Here is a 14,283-nt window from a genome sequence, read left to right on the forward strand (position 1 = left end):
AAGCTGCTCTCTGCTGGACTAAAATTACACAGACAAACAGAATTCACAAACACTTTTATCAGTGGCCAGCCATCGGAATGTGCTAAATGGAGCTAGCTGATATGGCTGAGCTCCTGGAGAGAGAGAAAGAGAATTCCTGTCGGTGCACTGTGGAGAAAAGGAACAGGCCATTCTGCTGATGGGTGAAAATTTTTAAAAGATCACAGCACTAGCCTGCTGTGTATGCACCAGTGCTCTTAATGACAGACAATGCCTTGTTATTTTCCGTGGTGTTTTTGACTGATAAAAGGCTGGCCGAAGCCACGGGAGAACGTATTTCTGGCATGACTTAACACCCAACACCCCCTCTCAATTAAAAAGGATAATTGGACATAGAGGAGCCATCACAGGCGATGATTTGTTTATTATCGCTGTGATGAATGCCGTCCTCGTAATTACCTGTCACATTGGTTATTATTTTCCAGCCATTTGCCCTCCGTTCTGCATCTTTATCTGATTGTCATTCTCTTGCCCCTGAAATGCCCAATCCCTCTTTTTTATTTGCTAATTAGCATTAGCCAGCAGGCGCTGACCACTCCCTCATAGACAGGGCACTGGCTGGGAATTGGTTTTTGGACCCAGCGTGAGGTTTATGGATTTGCGGCCTGGCTGCTGTCCAGGAGAAGAGGCCCAAACTCTCCACCAGAGCTGGCCTTTGACTTGGAGGGGCGCTGCCCTGGAATCTGATGGCCTTGCTGCTTCGATGAGGACCGCAATGCTCCGTGCACAGGGTATCATCGTGGAGAAGCACTTAAGTGGCCTAAAGGTAAAGCATGCGAGGTCAAGAGGAACTGTAGACTCATGAGGGCTGATAAAGGCCTTCCCTCCTGGAAGCAGAACAGGCCGCTCTGTGTTAACCCTGCTTGCCTTATGCTAATCAGGAGCCTTGGTTAGATATCTCCACCATGAGACCTTGAATCAAGCAGCTTTATTTCAATAAATAAATAAACATGCCAGAGCAAATCAAAGCAAGGTCACTGCAAGCAGGGGAAGAGGAAGCTAAAAAGTTGTTCTCCAGAACATTCTACTCAGGCTTAAGTAACAGGTTGGATGACAAATATCAGAAGGCAACCAAGCTCAGGGGGACACAGCTAAGAAAAAACTCAGGAAGTATACGTCTGTAAGTACACTGTAAATCCAAATGTTTAGGCTTTTTAATGTGTCACTGTGTTTAGACAACCCGCAACCCTATTTGAGAACAAAGATTGACCGCAACATTAAATAAACAGGCTTAAAATCAACCTGAAATCAAAACTGCCTTTTTACCTTGTTAGATAAGCATAATTTATTATCATCTCATTTAAAGGACTATAAACCAGCATCATGACCCACCCACCACCCCTACCCTGGCTAGCTCAGAAATTTTCTTAAACCTGGAAATATAGGTACAGAAGGAATATACATTATGACCCAATTCATGTTGATTTGAATGATCATGTGTATTATTTGATGCTTCAGTCAAGCTTTCTCAGTTTTTTCTTAAACAGGGTAACAGCTCAACACTGACAGAAAGTGTCACAGTACAGTGTCTAGAACCTAAACATTTGAATTTACAGTGTACAGCTGTATACAAGTACAAGTAGGACGGGGAGTCCTGCGCTATGCTAGAAAAGCAGGTGCAGTTAAGCAAAATGGGTAACTGTGACATGTTGTCTTTTCTTTCTTCTCCTCCACCTTGGTGGCCGCAGGGGAGAAGGGACGGGCAGGCATTGTGGCAAACATTCCCCTGAGGGCCAACGGGGCCTAAGCATTCCATTTAACGGGGCCTGCTTTGGAGATCATTACAGAACGCTGCAGAATGAAAGCGAAACCTTAAGTTCCTCTAATGGGTGGAATGAAAGCGGATTTTAATTGCTGTCTACAATGGCCGTATTATTTCATTAAAACTAATTACCCTGTCAAGCAAGCCGCGTCGGCTTCATTTCAGCACAACAGGGAAGAAATGGGCCTTCCAGGCACTGCGCGGCTCAATGGGATTGATCGAGGGCTCGGGTCACTAATAAGGTTAAGAAGAGCTGCCTTTTATCCATCCAGCCGTGGGGAGAGACCAGCACTGATTTTGTATGTGTGCGAGTATGTGTATATTGGAGATGAGGAGGGGGTTTTGTCTCTGTCAACAAAGCACATGGCACTAATCGTAACTGACTGTGCATGTGCAGGGAGAGAAAAGCTAGCTGACTGGTGAAACGGCCAGATTCTGTTCAAGCTTGGCCGGCCGCAGGACCCGACCTGTGTCTCCTCCGCTCGCTCCTCAAAGCTCATTTTTCCCAGCCCAATTCAAATTTCAGAGCCAAAAATCCAAACAGCTGCTACTTGACACAAATCCCTCCATTTGTTCAAATTAAGGCATGTTTTTTCCCCCGCCAGAGCCGGCATCAAGCATGTCCATTTGCATCTCAGCGTGAAGCTGCTCATGACCGCAGACAAGTCACTCTAAACAAAGTCTGCGGACGCTAATGGTTTTAACCCGCCCTAATGGGCTTACCGAGCTGCTGAAATATTTCCCAGTGAAGTCATCTCTACTGGCTCCCACACACCACAGGGAAGTGCTCCCACCACACACCATTCACAGTGGGCTTTACCATCCACAATCACCCAACAGCAGAGAGATTTAATAAGAGCACAGGCGAAATTAGGATCAATGGGAAACTGCGCCGAGGACTGTGGGCGGTCCTCATATTGTAAGAGTCGGCAAACTGCTCCAGTCGTGTCGTTTGGGGTAAATTGCCAAATATTTCCGCTGTGAAAGCTGTGAAAGCTGGGAGAGATGCCTCATAAAAAACTAGTCAGCAGTGTATAAATCCGCTATTAAAACAATCTTGAATACTCTGAATCCACAAAGCTACTAAACCAGTGATTAGAAATAAGAAGGCATCATTATAAACCCATTACACAGACACTTTGGTAACCTACAGAAACCATATGGGTGCTATCTCCTTATCAGCCTCTGAAGACTGCAGGTAAACCCTGGCATGGCCCTGGGTGGCTAACATTAGACATCTATTAGGAAGAACTTGCTCTCATTTAGGTGCAGCAGTATCAGTTTGTTAATTGGCTTAATATGGAATTAGTGAAAGGTGCTACACTGAGCCTTTTTTCCTTGTTATTGTCACGGCAGTGCCTTAAAGTGCAGTTGGTGGCCGTCTTCATTGCCTGAGTAGTTACAGTTTAATGAAAGCTCCTCAGGCGCTGGATGCTCAGAGTCGTGGAAACACAGGAGGGTTTGAGTGGGGAATCTGACATTTCAATCACGTTCCAGCAGCTCCTGTGTGGAATCGCCAAGGTGGTGCTTTAAACCCCATTTTATTCACCAACATTAAGCCCTCATACTCATTGGTGTAATTGCTTTGGATGTCTTTTTCTAATTATAAAATTAAGCTCAAATAAGGTTGGGTAATGAAGCTTGTTTAATTTTCATTCTTTGTTTGACTATGTCCCATGCCAATGTACTCAAATGTGGAAATAGAGTCATCAAATTAGAGGTTTGAGAATCAGCTATTCTAAATTGAATTTTCATCCCTCTTGGATGAAAAGATCAAAAAGTGCCATCTCCCCACTAAAGCACATGTTTAAACTCTAAGTTGAGATGAATGTATATTTTTGTAAGGTTTTGATTGGCTCTACTTTTGGAAGCCCAGTGGTCCCTTCTAGCAAAATGAAGTTGATATGGCTGATATTAGGCTCATTTCCCAGACACAGATTAAGTCTAATTTTGGACTAAAAAAGTTTATAGAGATGGAGATTCACAAATGGCCGTGTTACATAGTGCAAAACCTGTACATGTCTGGGAAATGTACCCATTAACCTCTTAACTTCCTTTCCCTACACCTATAAATTAATAACTAATGTATTTTATTAGTTTTTCATGTAGATACTGAATAACAAAACACAACATGCAAACGTAGATTTTAGGCATTAATGTGTAAACTTGTATACTTGCATTGTATTCAGTGGACTCAATTATATCAGCAATCTGTTTACAGTCTTTATAAACAGTGTATAAGACAAAAGACAAGCAGGTGTACTTAGAAGCAGCCAACAACAAAAGTGTGGTTTAATTCAGTGTTAATTGTTTCTCACTGATAAAACATTTATGTTGTGAAACAAAAGATATTCTTTAAATTTTTGCAAGCTTTTGCTCCTGATGAGGGGAAATATCTAAGTAATGCAACAAATATAGAAACAGTGTGCCAGGCTACTCACATCTGGTGTAGATAACTTACAATGGGAGTGTTCTGGATTTGTCATTGTCATTCACAACTCTTGCTGTCAGGACAAGATGTTATTAGTAATAGTTCTTTTCTTTTTCTTATATTCTTATTCATTATTTTATATTAATTTTAATGGCTGCTTGTCACTGCTAGTCGCTGTGGATTGGTACTTTGGGAGATATTGGCACTCATAGAATGCCTCTCATCCAATCGCACTGCGAGGCAGTGACTCACTGTGGTATAATTCTGTTTACATAGCAAAACAAAAGTAAGAACTTTCCACTTCTAAGGGTTAAAATCGGGCCAGTCACTCTGAACAGCAAGGAAGGAGCGAGTTCTCAGCAGAGGATTGGGCGAGAGTATTTTTGGGGGTTTTGAGCTATCAGTAGACTGAGCTCCATCTCCTGTGCTGCTGTCAGTCCTCTCCACTGGCCTGCCTGAACTCAAGCAGCATCCGTATTTTTGTGTTGTTCATGTAGGATTGTAGAGCTGCAGCATGCTTGTCCATCTCATCCACTCCCACTAGTCTGTCCATGACATGCAATAATTGTGCCCTTGGGTCCCTGAGAGATTTCACAGCAAGAGTTGCAACAGCATCTCTTACAAACACACAAACACACTTGCAGAAACACGCACATACACACACACACATGGAGGAGCTGTCAGCAAACAAACACCTAATGAGGATACAACTCCCACTTTTTAAGCGCACTGAGAGGCACTATTAATTATGTCTCCACTGGTGGGACCTCTCCACGGCGCCCTGCTCGTCACATCAAGGCTGGGCAGAGAGGGAGAGGAGCGGAGGGGAGTGAGAGCGAGCGTCTCTCTGAGGGAGAACAAAGAGCGGAGGGAACAGATGTTCTCCAGGCTCAGCACTCACACTGAATCCACAGCCCTTCATCAGATTAAATGCCACTGTTGTCTATACTGTGCCTTCAGTAAACACTGACTCCAACTCTTAACAAGCTAAGACCAACAGCAATATGTTTTTCTTTTTTTTTTTGTCCCCCTCCCAGTTTTGTTTGTTGCTTCCAGTAACAAGCTGCCAGTGCGTAGCGTTTAGCTGGGCTCCCTCGCTGGGTGCTGCTAATTCAAAGTACTCTGGAGTTAAACTCTACATCTCTCCCGGTCTTAGAGAGACAGGCACGGCTGTTATGGATATGAAAGTGCACAATTGCTAAGGGTCTCTTATCTCTCTTGGCTTTAACTTACTTTAGGGGCATACTGGAACACACTGTAAACACATTTCCGTTACTGTGTTCTGTTTTGATTTACATAAAATGACCAACAAGACAACACATAAATATTTTAGGCAACATGGTTATGACAAAAAGCTTGTAAAAACACCCATTACTTTAGAAATTCCATCTAACTACCCTGTGTTAGAGCCAAGTATTTGCTCTCTAACAACTTTCTGTGTCTGTAAATCATGCGATTTTGCAAGATTCTTAAGGCTAAAGAGAAAAACTGAGTAGTGAGCCTTAGCAAAGTATAAATGTGCATAATTCTGTGTATAGCCTGAGCCAGAATCCTAACCAGTGAACTGGCCCCATTCATGCTCTGCTCACAAAAGCTTTTATAGCAACTGTTGGACCAGTTTTGCAGAAATATATTTAAAATATTGAGAAATTGTAGGGCACAATGACATTTTTTGTCAATTTAAAGTGTGCTGTTCATTTCTAATAATACATCTTTTGTATGTGTATGAAAGATCACACTGTTAGGATAGATTGTGTGTAGCTCTTTGTCATGTCATTTCATTAATGTTAGCATGTTAGCATAGCAAAAATGTCATTGTCCTTTTCAGCCTACAGTTTTGATGAGCTACATCAATCAACTTAGTAGCACAGCATTTTGAACTGAAAACTGAAAACATTCTTTGCTTAGTGACTCTAAAAAAAGCACACTACTCTTTCTGATCAGGTTAAAGATGGCTTTGGAATAAACATATTTGTGGGCGGAGCATTTACAGGTCAATTCCAGCTGTTTGTGAAAGATTTGTTTTGAAATTTCTTTCAAGGCACCGTGGCACTGGATGATCTCTGCTGCATTCCATGGCTAGACCCTGAAACACCCTGTCACTGTCTGGTGGAGGCGTGACACTCACCCCGAACATTTGCCGCAGGTCTGGATCACGGAAGCGGAAGGGAATATTAGAGACATGCAACCGCTTGGGCTGCTGCTTCTCCGACGAGTCTGAAGGCTGGAGCTGGAGCTGCTGGGAGCCCTCCGTCTGCGCCACCTCGTCCGCCTGCTGGAGGAAATCATGTGCACAGCAATGTTAGTTCATGCTGTTACGTCTCTGCTGAAAGTGCTACAGTTTAGGAGGAGCTCAAGGACAGTAAAAACAGCAGGGTGTGCAAATGGAGTTGGCCAAAAGACTAAGAGACCTGTAAAATGCATAAACAGCAGGGGCGCTGTAAGGAGGTGGAGGTTCAGGACATTTCCAAGGGCACAGATGAGACAGGCGCCCACAAAGATTGGCTGATTATTTATTTATTTATTTATTTATTCTGCATGTGATTTTTAGGCTTGCTGAAAGATTGAAGTGCTTCATTCATTAAATAATAATTAAAGACTAGTTTTAGATACAGTGCTAGCAGCAATGCATCTTGCACATTCAGTGGTTCAGCCCAGTCATGGCCTGCAAGAAGAACTATGAGGGCTACAAGGATTTCATTTTTAATTTAAATGAACATGCCAGAAAACACAAACCAGGCTTCTAAAAATAGTGGAAAAAAAATGGGGAGGACAGGGTATCACCCAGTTTTCTGAAGGTAAAGGTGGATTATCAAGATATATTGTAGCTGTTAATATAAAGCTTAGCCTATAGTAGGGCTAAACGATTTAGGGAAATTATATAATTTAGCGATTTTTCTGCACAATATTGTGATTGCAATTGTAATTGTGATATAGTAACTGCAGCTGTCAAATGGAAATTACGTGACAGAGCTGTGTCAAATTTTAGACTTTTTTATTTAGAATTTTTAGCATTTTGGGGGTTTTCTCTTATAAATCAATAGTACAACATACCCTCTGTTCTTGGGTTAAGATGTCATGTTCTCTCAAGCACTGCAAAGTAAAAGTTTAACTTGAAAGTGGAAAACAGTCCAGTATATGCTATGTATGCTAAAGACCACCTCTAGCGTCACTTTTTCTCTTTTGGCCTGATTAAAGTATCAGAATATCTCCATTATTCCATGACTGAATTTCAAAATCGACCGCTGTATAATCGAGTATGTTTGTACAGATATTAGTGAGCTTTGAATGTATTTGCCTTACATTGTTCAAACCCCGTTTCTCATAGAGTTTTGCTTTGACACCCAAGATGCTAAACTTTTAAGAAACAACAAACATTACAGTTTTGGCCAGTTACTTACAGTACACTGATATACAGTCATGTTGTTTATATTTATATCCACAGCTTGTTGTGTGCTAGAGCTGAAAATAAAAGTTGGTATTATGAAGGTATAATAAAAAAATATATTAATTTTTTAATGTGGTGACAGGTTCTGCTAACGGAAATGAGGTGTGGCAAGGGGTCATTTGATTGACACATAAACCAACCAACCAACCAAATAAAAACTGATGTTTTTGTGTGACATCTAGGGGCAGGAGATTGTCAAACTGGTGCTACAACAAAAACAGCATGAAGCGAAAATAAAACATGGAAGTTGATATACATGCGGATAACCAATAAGAAGGCAATTGGAAAATTCAAATAGCTGTGGCCATCTCAGTCCATGTACTTCTGTGGGCGGAGCATCTGAGGCTGAGACTGATCAAAGCCTGAAAGCAGGGCGGGGGGCAGGCTCTTAAGACCTAAAGGCGGAGGGTGGGGGAGGAGGTGGGGAAGGGAGGAAAAGGAGGAAGAGCAGGAGATGGAGGAGTGCTGGTGGCACATTACAAATTCCCTCTGCTTGGCCAACATTTGTATGTGGCGGCAAAGATTAAGGAAGCTGTCAGGAAGTGTGGATACAGATTTAAAAGAAAAAACCTCTGACATGTTGAGACCAGAGGATTCATTTACTGAGCAGTGGCCTATGAAGACCTGAGGGGATGATGAGAGAGAGAGAGAAAGAGAGAGAGAAAGTGAGAGAGAGAGAGAGAGAGAGAGAGAGAGAGAGAGAGAGAGGGAGCGATCAGGCTCAAAGTCGGTGTGCTCATCTGTCCATCATAGAGAGAAAATAGCAGTGACACCACTGTGCTTCAGGATGGACTGCTGTCTGTGACACACATTCACCTCATCTCTCACCTGCCCAGCGGCGCACCTCTCTCTCTCTCTCTCTCTCTCCCTCTCTCTCTCTCTCCCTCTCTCCCAGTGACCAAATCTCTGTCTCTGTCTCATTCATACACAAACTGGATAAATGATACTGACCAAATGTCAGGCTAGATATTGAGCAAATGTCACAGCATGTATCGTAGCATGTATGCATGTGTAAATGTGTCATCTGGGGACTTTTCGTGATCTGATGTGACATCTTTCTGCTGAATTGTGTTTGTGCTGCACTTTCACAGAGTCATTTGCTACATGGTAATGCATGGCCTCAAGACCCTGAGCAAGCCTCGGGCAACAGTGGCTACATCACCCAACAGGAAAGGAAGGGATACTGCTCTGACATGAAAGAGAAAATTCTTTTGATTTCATATTAACCATATACATTCAGAGATTTTTCTGTGTCCCCTCTAACTCAATACAATCTGCCCTCAGAGTAGTTGGTACATGCGCATGCGCAAAATGTATCAGCTAGTGGAGCAGAAGGTTCCTATTTATTTTAATTGCTTTTATTAAGAAGCATCTTACCGAAGTCATAGTGTAAAGGGTTTCAATACTTCTATTTTCAATATGTCCATTTCATACATATGCAAAAATATCAACGTTATACACATGCTTAAAGACGCAGGAGAGACAAACATATCAAAATAAAAAGTAAACACCAACCCAAAACCTTCACCATGACGTGAAGGTACCTAAGCCTACCTTATCACTGACAAAGCATGTGAATGAACTGTTGACCATAATCTCTTCAGAGGTGAGAAACCAAGAGGTTCCAGATCTTTTCAAATTGGCTTAATTTATCCAGCAACAATTGACTGTAGGGTATTGTTCATGAACATAAGCTTGTCATGAAACTGACATAACCCTACATAAATGTGTACACATGCTTATTCCTAAAGGCTACTGGAGCTAACTGATCAAGATTGCCAAATGTAACCTTTACAGTGAATGACCCCTATTGCAATAAGCATTTAAAAAACATTTATGCAGGGTTATGTCACTTGTCATGTAGGCGTCAGGCAGCCTTATGAACAGCACCCTACAGTAAAGTGTTACCATTTATCCTTCAGCATATACTCAAATCACTCCAAGTGTGCTGTTTTTGTTAGCTCTGCAAACCACTGTCTCATTTAAGACACTTCTGCCCCTTTCCAGAATATGAGAATAAGTTTTTTGGCAATAATTAGGCTAATAGAAATGAGTCACTGCAGAGCTGAGTCTTAACAGAGTTTCAGATACTCCAAATTTAATAATGATCAGAATTGGCTCTAACTGTACCCCTAGCATGTCTGAAAAAGCTGTAAAGATTCGTATCCCAGACTTCCAGAGTTTGGGACAGAGTGCATAGCAATGAAAAAGAGTGAACTAAGTTGACTGACATTTGTCAGACACTAGTAAAATATCTAAAATGTACTTAGATTTACTTTACAGTAAATATGAACGTATTCAAGACTATCATCCCGAACATCATTATATTTTCATACCTAATTGTACTTCCCATGCATTTTTGATGGTTTCCATATGGGGAGTGGTTTAAAGCTCTGAAAGACAGTGTACAGATAAGAAATCACACGAATTATTCTTATGTCCAGTTTCATGTACTGGTCAAGACTATCCGCTTTTGCTGTGACAAAATCTCATAATTGTTTTTACATACCTGACCTGAAAAGATCTGAAAAAAAAAAAAAACTTATATTTCTCCCACAGCTGCTGAAAGGAGGCAAAGGTTTCTTCCAAATACAAAACACCAACAATGCACATCCCCAGGTTTTTCCACATGACAACTGTACCATCCCAATTTGATGGAGAGAATGAGGGATTTGATGCAATGGGGAGGTAAAAACAACATTCTCCTAAACTAATGTGTGTATTTTACAGTTTCCAAATACAATCCTCTTATTCAATCTTTAACTGTGTGCTACTGTGTTCCCTACAACTGTACAATAGATGCACAATGCTGCTTTTATTCGTGGATGAAGCACATGAGCACAATCAGAACAGAAGTGAGATTTCTAAGGGCTTATTATTGATTTGCTTAATCAATAAAAATAAAACACAACAGATGTGAAGCATATTACTATATGTACAAAATGTCATCGTTCTGGCACTCATTGGCTGTCTGACAGTTTTCCTACCTAACTGAGATCTGTGAATGAAACCAAACTACTTGCATTAACAGACACCCCTGTTCCCAACCATCTTAACTGAGGTTAAGAGTGAGTGCCCACTCATTAGGTCATCTGTGTTTGTTTAATAAGGTAATGTGGGACACACAAAATTTTTTGCCTTTGTTTGATTGTGTTCTTCACATATTAAAATAAAAGTGGTATTAAACCATTAAAATAGCAGCTCTTTGAAAAGCCATTAAGGGGGAAATGAATGTAAACCAACAGCTCACGCAACACCCTTGAGTCAAAATCATCACAGTCACTGAGAAAATGGATAAGTGAGCCAATGTAAGTGAAATCCAGCAGCTGACAGATGAAAGGGGCATGTGTGAAAGCTGTGATGCTCTGAGTGGTCATTAATTTCAGACTTATCTTGTTTTTGGTCTGTTGTGTGCAGACATGTTCAGTGGAGGAAAAAGCATGTTGAGCAAGAGGAGAAGCGCAGCAGCCCTTCATGTGCATAATGAATTAGAATAACATGGGGAGAGCAGATGAAAAGATGATGTCAGCTAAACTTCCCCAGGCTTAGCAGGATCAATGAGAGAGAAGTGCTGAAGGCAGCTACATTGGGGCCTGGAGATGGGCCGCTGTATACAGGAGTAGACTTACACAGTACTCCTGAGAGAGAGAGAGAGAGAGAGAGAGAGAGAGAGAGAGAGAGAGAGCAGCAGAAAAAGAAAGAGAGCGGCAGAAAAAGAAAGACAGAAAGAAAGAAAAAAGACATGAAGGAAAAAACAGAAAAAGACAGAAGTGAGAGAAAGCAGAAACAAAAAAGGGAAAAAGAAAAACAAGAAATAAGAGAGAGAAACAGAAAGTGAGAATGATGAGAGAAAGAAATGAGAGAGTAAGAAAGAAAGAAAGAAAGAAAGAAAGAAAGAAAGCGAACAGAGAGAGATAAAAGAAAGATAAAAAGGGTCGGGTGGGGTGGTGATAGAATAAAGCATGGAGAAGGAGACCCAGAAAGAGACAGACTCAGAAAGAAAAAGAATTTCAGAAGGAAAACGGTGAACATATTAAATAAAACATTGAAGCTATGTAAGGTATAACAGTGCAGGAGACAGGTAGATGTATATTATTTGATTGACTCAAAGAGAAACACACAGAGGGCATGGAGACAGTATGTAAGCAGATATAAGAACATACAGAACACACAACACTTGAACACATGAATATGAAACAGCACACAGCTCTTCTGTGAGATGAAGAACTCATGAGCTGGGGAAAGTGTGTTCATCCAGCTGTGAGATGCCACAGGAACCTAACACAAGCACCTCATATCTAAATCAGAAATCAGTCAGCAGGTCTGATACTACATCAATTAAGGGCCACAGTGGGATGCCCAGACCACTGACGCTCAGATTCCACACTTTGGTTCTAACAAGTAGTTCAAGAATAAATTCTTTGGTAGAAAAAAAACACACAGATGTAACTGGGAATTGAACTGTAGGGAGGCAAATACCTTGATAACTTATCACCTACTTACAAGTCACTCTCATATTCACCTAAACCATACAGCTCCATTTTTTCCCCACTTACACTAACTGATGAACACTGTGTAAACATCTCAGGATGCATCAACAAATAAAAATTGTCCAAAACGACTTTTATACAATAATGATTTTATTGTTTTGGAGAAATACATGCCCATTTGAATTTGATGTAATTTGGGGCAATTTGAAGTTGGGACAGGGGCATGTTTACCACTATGTTATATCACCTCTTCTTTTAACAACACTCTAAGTGTTTGAGAACTGAGGAGAACAGTTGCTATTGTTTTGAAACTGAAATGTTTTCCCATCCTTGCTTGATAAAGGATTTCAGCTGCTCAGTGGTCTACTTTGTTGAATTTTTCGTTTCCAAATGTGACAAATGTTTTCAATGGGGGACGAGTCTGGTTTGGAGCCAGGCCAGTTTAGCACCCAGACTCTTTCACTATGGAGCCATACTTTTGTAATGCAGAATGTGGTTTGACATTGCTGAAATAAGCAAGGCAGTCTCTGAAAAAGACGTTGTCTGGATGACAGCATAGGTTGGACCAAAAGCTGGACAGATCACTCAGCATTAATGTTGCCCTCACAGAAGTGCAAGTAACCCATGCAATGTACACTAATGCACCTCTGTACCATCACGGATGCTGGCTTTTGAACTGTGTGCTGATAACAAGCCGGACAGTCCCTCTTCTGTTTAGCCCGGAGGACACAGCATCCATGACTTCCAAAAAGAATTTCAAATTCTGATTCATTGGGCCACACGACACTTTTCCACTTCACCTCAGTCCACCTCAAATTAACTCAGGCCCAAAGAAGGTGGCAGCGTTTCTAGATCTTGTTTATAAATGGTTTATATATGGTTTCTTCTTTGCATGGTTTTAACTTGAATTTGTGGGTGCAGTGATGAACTGTTTTCACAGACAGTAGTGTTCCTGAGCTCAAGCAGTGATTTCCACTACAGAATCATGTCTGTTTTTAATGCAGTGCCACCTGAGGACCCGAAAATCACGGCCACCAGCCAATACTGGTTTTCAGCCTTGTCCCCTGCATACAGAAATTTCTCCAGATTCTCTGAATCTTCTAATGATATTATGTGCCATAGATGATGAAATCCTCAAGTTCTATTATTTTACATTGAGAAACGTAATTCTTGAATTGTTGCACTGCGCAGTCTTTTACAGAGTGGTGAACTTCTCCCCATCTTTACTTCTAAAAGATTCAGCCTCTCTGGGATACTCTATTGTACCCAATGATCTTACTGGCCTGCTGCTTATTAACCTAATTAGTGTTTTTAGCATTTGTTTTAAACGTGTTGCTGGTATTAAATTCAAAATGGGCATATAGTTTTCAAAAAACAATACAATTTCTCAGTTTCAACATTTGCTATGCTGTTGGTCTGGTTTGCATGTTGGTCCCAATATTTGGACAAAAGTGAACTGTCCCCCTAAAATAATTCCTGATCAATGAGCCCTTGTAACTAGGTTTTTAGTAGTGTGCTGTGATTGTTTTGATTGACTTAATGGTAGACTCTTTGTGTGGAGAAAGTCTGGAGACGAATTCTGAGCAGACTGCACTAAGAGTTGCATAAAGCACAGATGTTGTTCTGGAATCTGTGTTTTTCTTACAGTGGTGTTGCTGAGCTTGTGTTCATTGACAGGATTATGGACCCAAAAGTGTACAAAGGCATTATAGATGCAAACCTGCAGAAGTCTGTAAAGAAACCTTTTGAAAGAAAATGACAGTGTTGGAAGGGCCTGTTTAAAATAAATGCTACTTGGTTTGACATTTTGTTTTCTGAACACAATATACTTGTCACAAATGTCCAAATACTTTGGGGATCACTGTACAAACAGCAAAACACACTTTCAAAACACACAGTCGATTATGCTGTACAGCATACTGAAAAAAACATTTAAAATCTGGTGTAACATTAATATAAGCGTGTGATGGGTTGGGTGGTACGAGGTGATAGTGCCCTCTAAAGATGAAATGAAGCCTACATCATGGCTCGTGACTCTCATTATATCTTTATGTAACTGCAATCAAATTTAACTACTTTTTTGTTTCTTAAGCTACGGTTTTGAGGTTTTGTT

The 14,283-nt window shown here is 41.0% G+C and overlaps 1 protein-coding gene across 3 annotated transcripts in view; it reads right to left on the reverse strand.

Moving 5' to 3' along the window:
• The window catches only part of rbfox3a (RNA binding fox-1 homolog 3a), a 482,492-nt gene that overhangs the window by 26,944 nt on the left and 441,265 nt on the right, over window positions 1-14,283 (reverse strand). For all 3 annotated transcript variants that reach the window (XM_036572522.1, XM_036572521.1, XM_036572523.1), the window contains one exon: window positions 6,361-6,507. In XM_036572522.1, the coding sequence (XP_036428415.1) occupies window positions 6,361-6,507 (147 nt within the window). The remainder of the gene's footprint in view (window positions 1-6,360; window positions 6,508-14,283) is intronic.

This window comes from Colossoma macropomum, unplaced genomic scaffold, assembly GCF_904425465.1.
Source record: "Colossoma macropomum unplaced genomic scaffold, Colossoma_macropomum, whole genome shotgun sequence".
Lineage (NCBI taxonomy): Eukaryota > Metazoa > Chordata > Actinopteri > Characiformes > Serrasalmidae > Colossoma > Colossoma macropomum.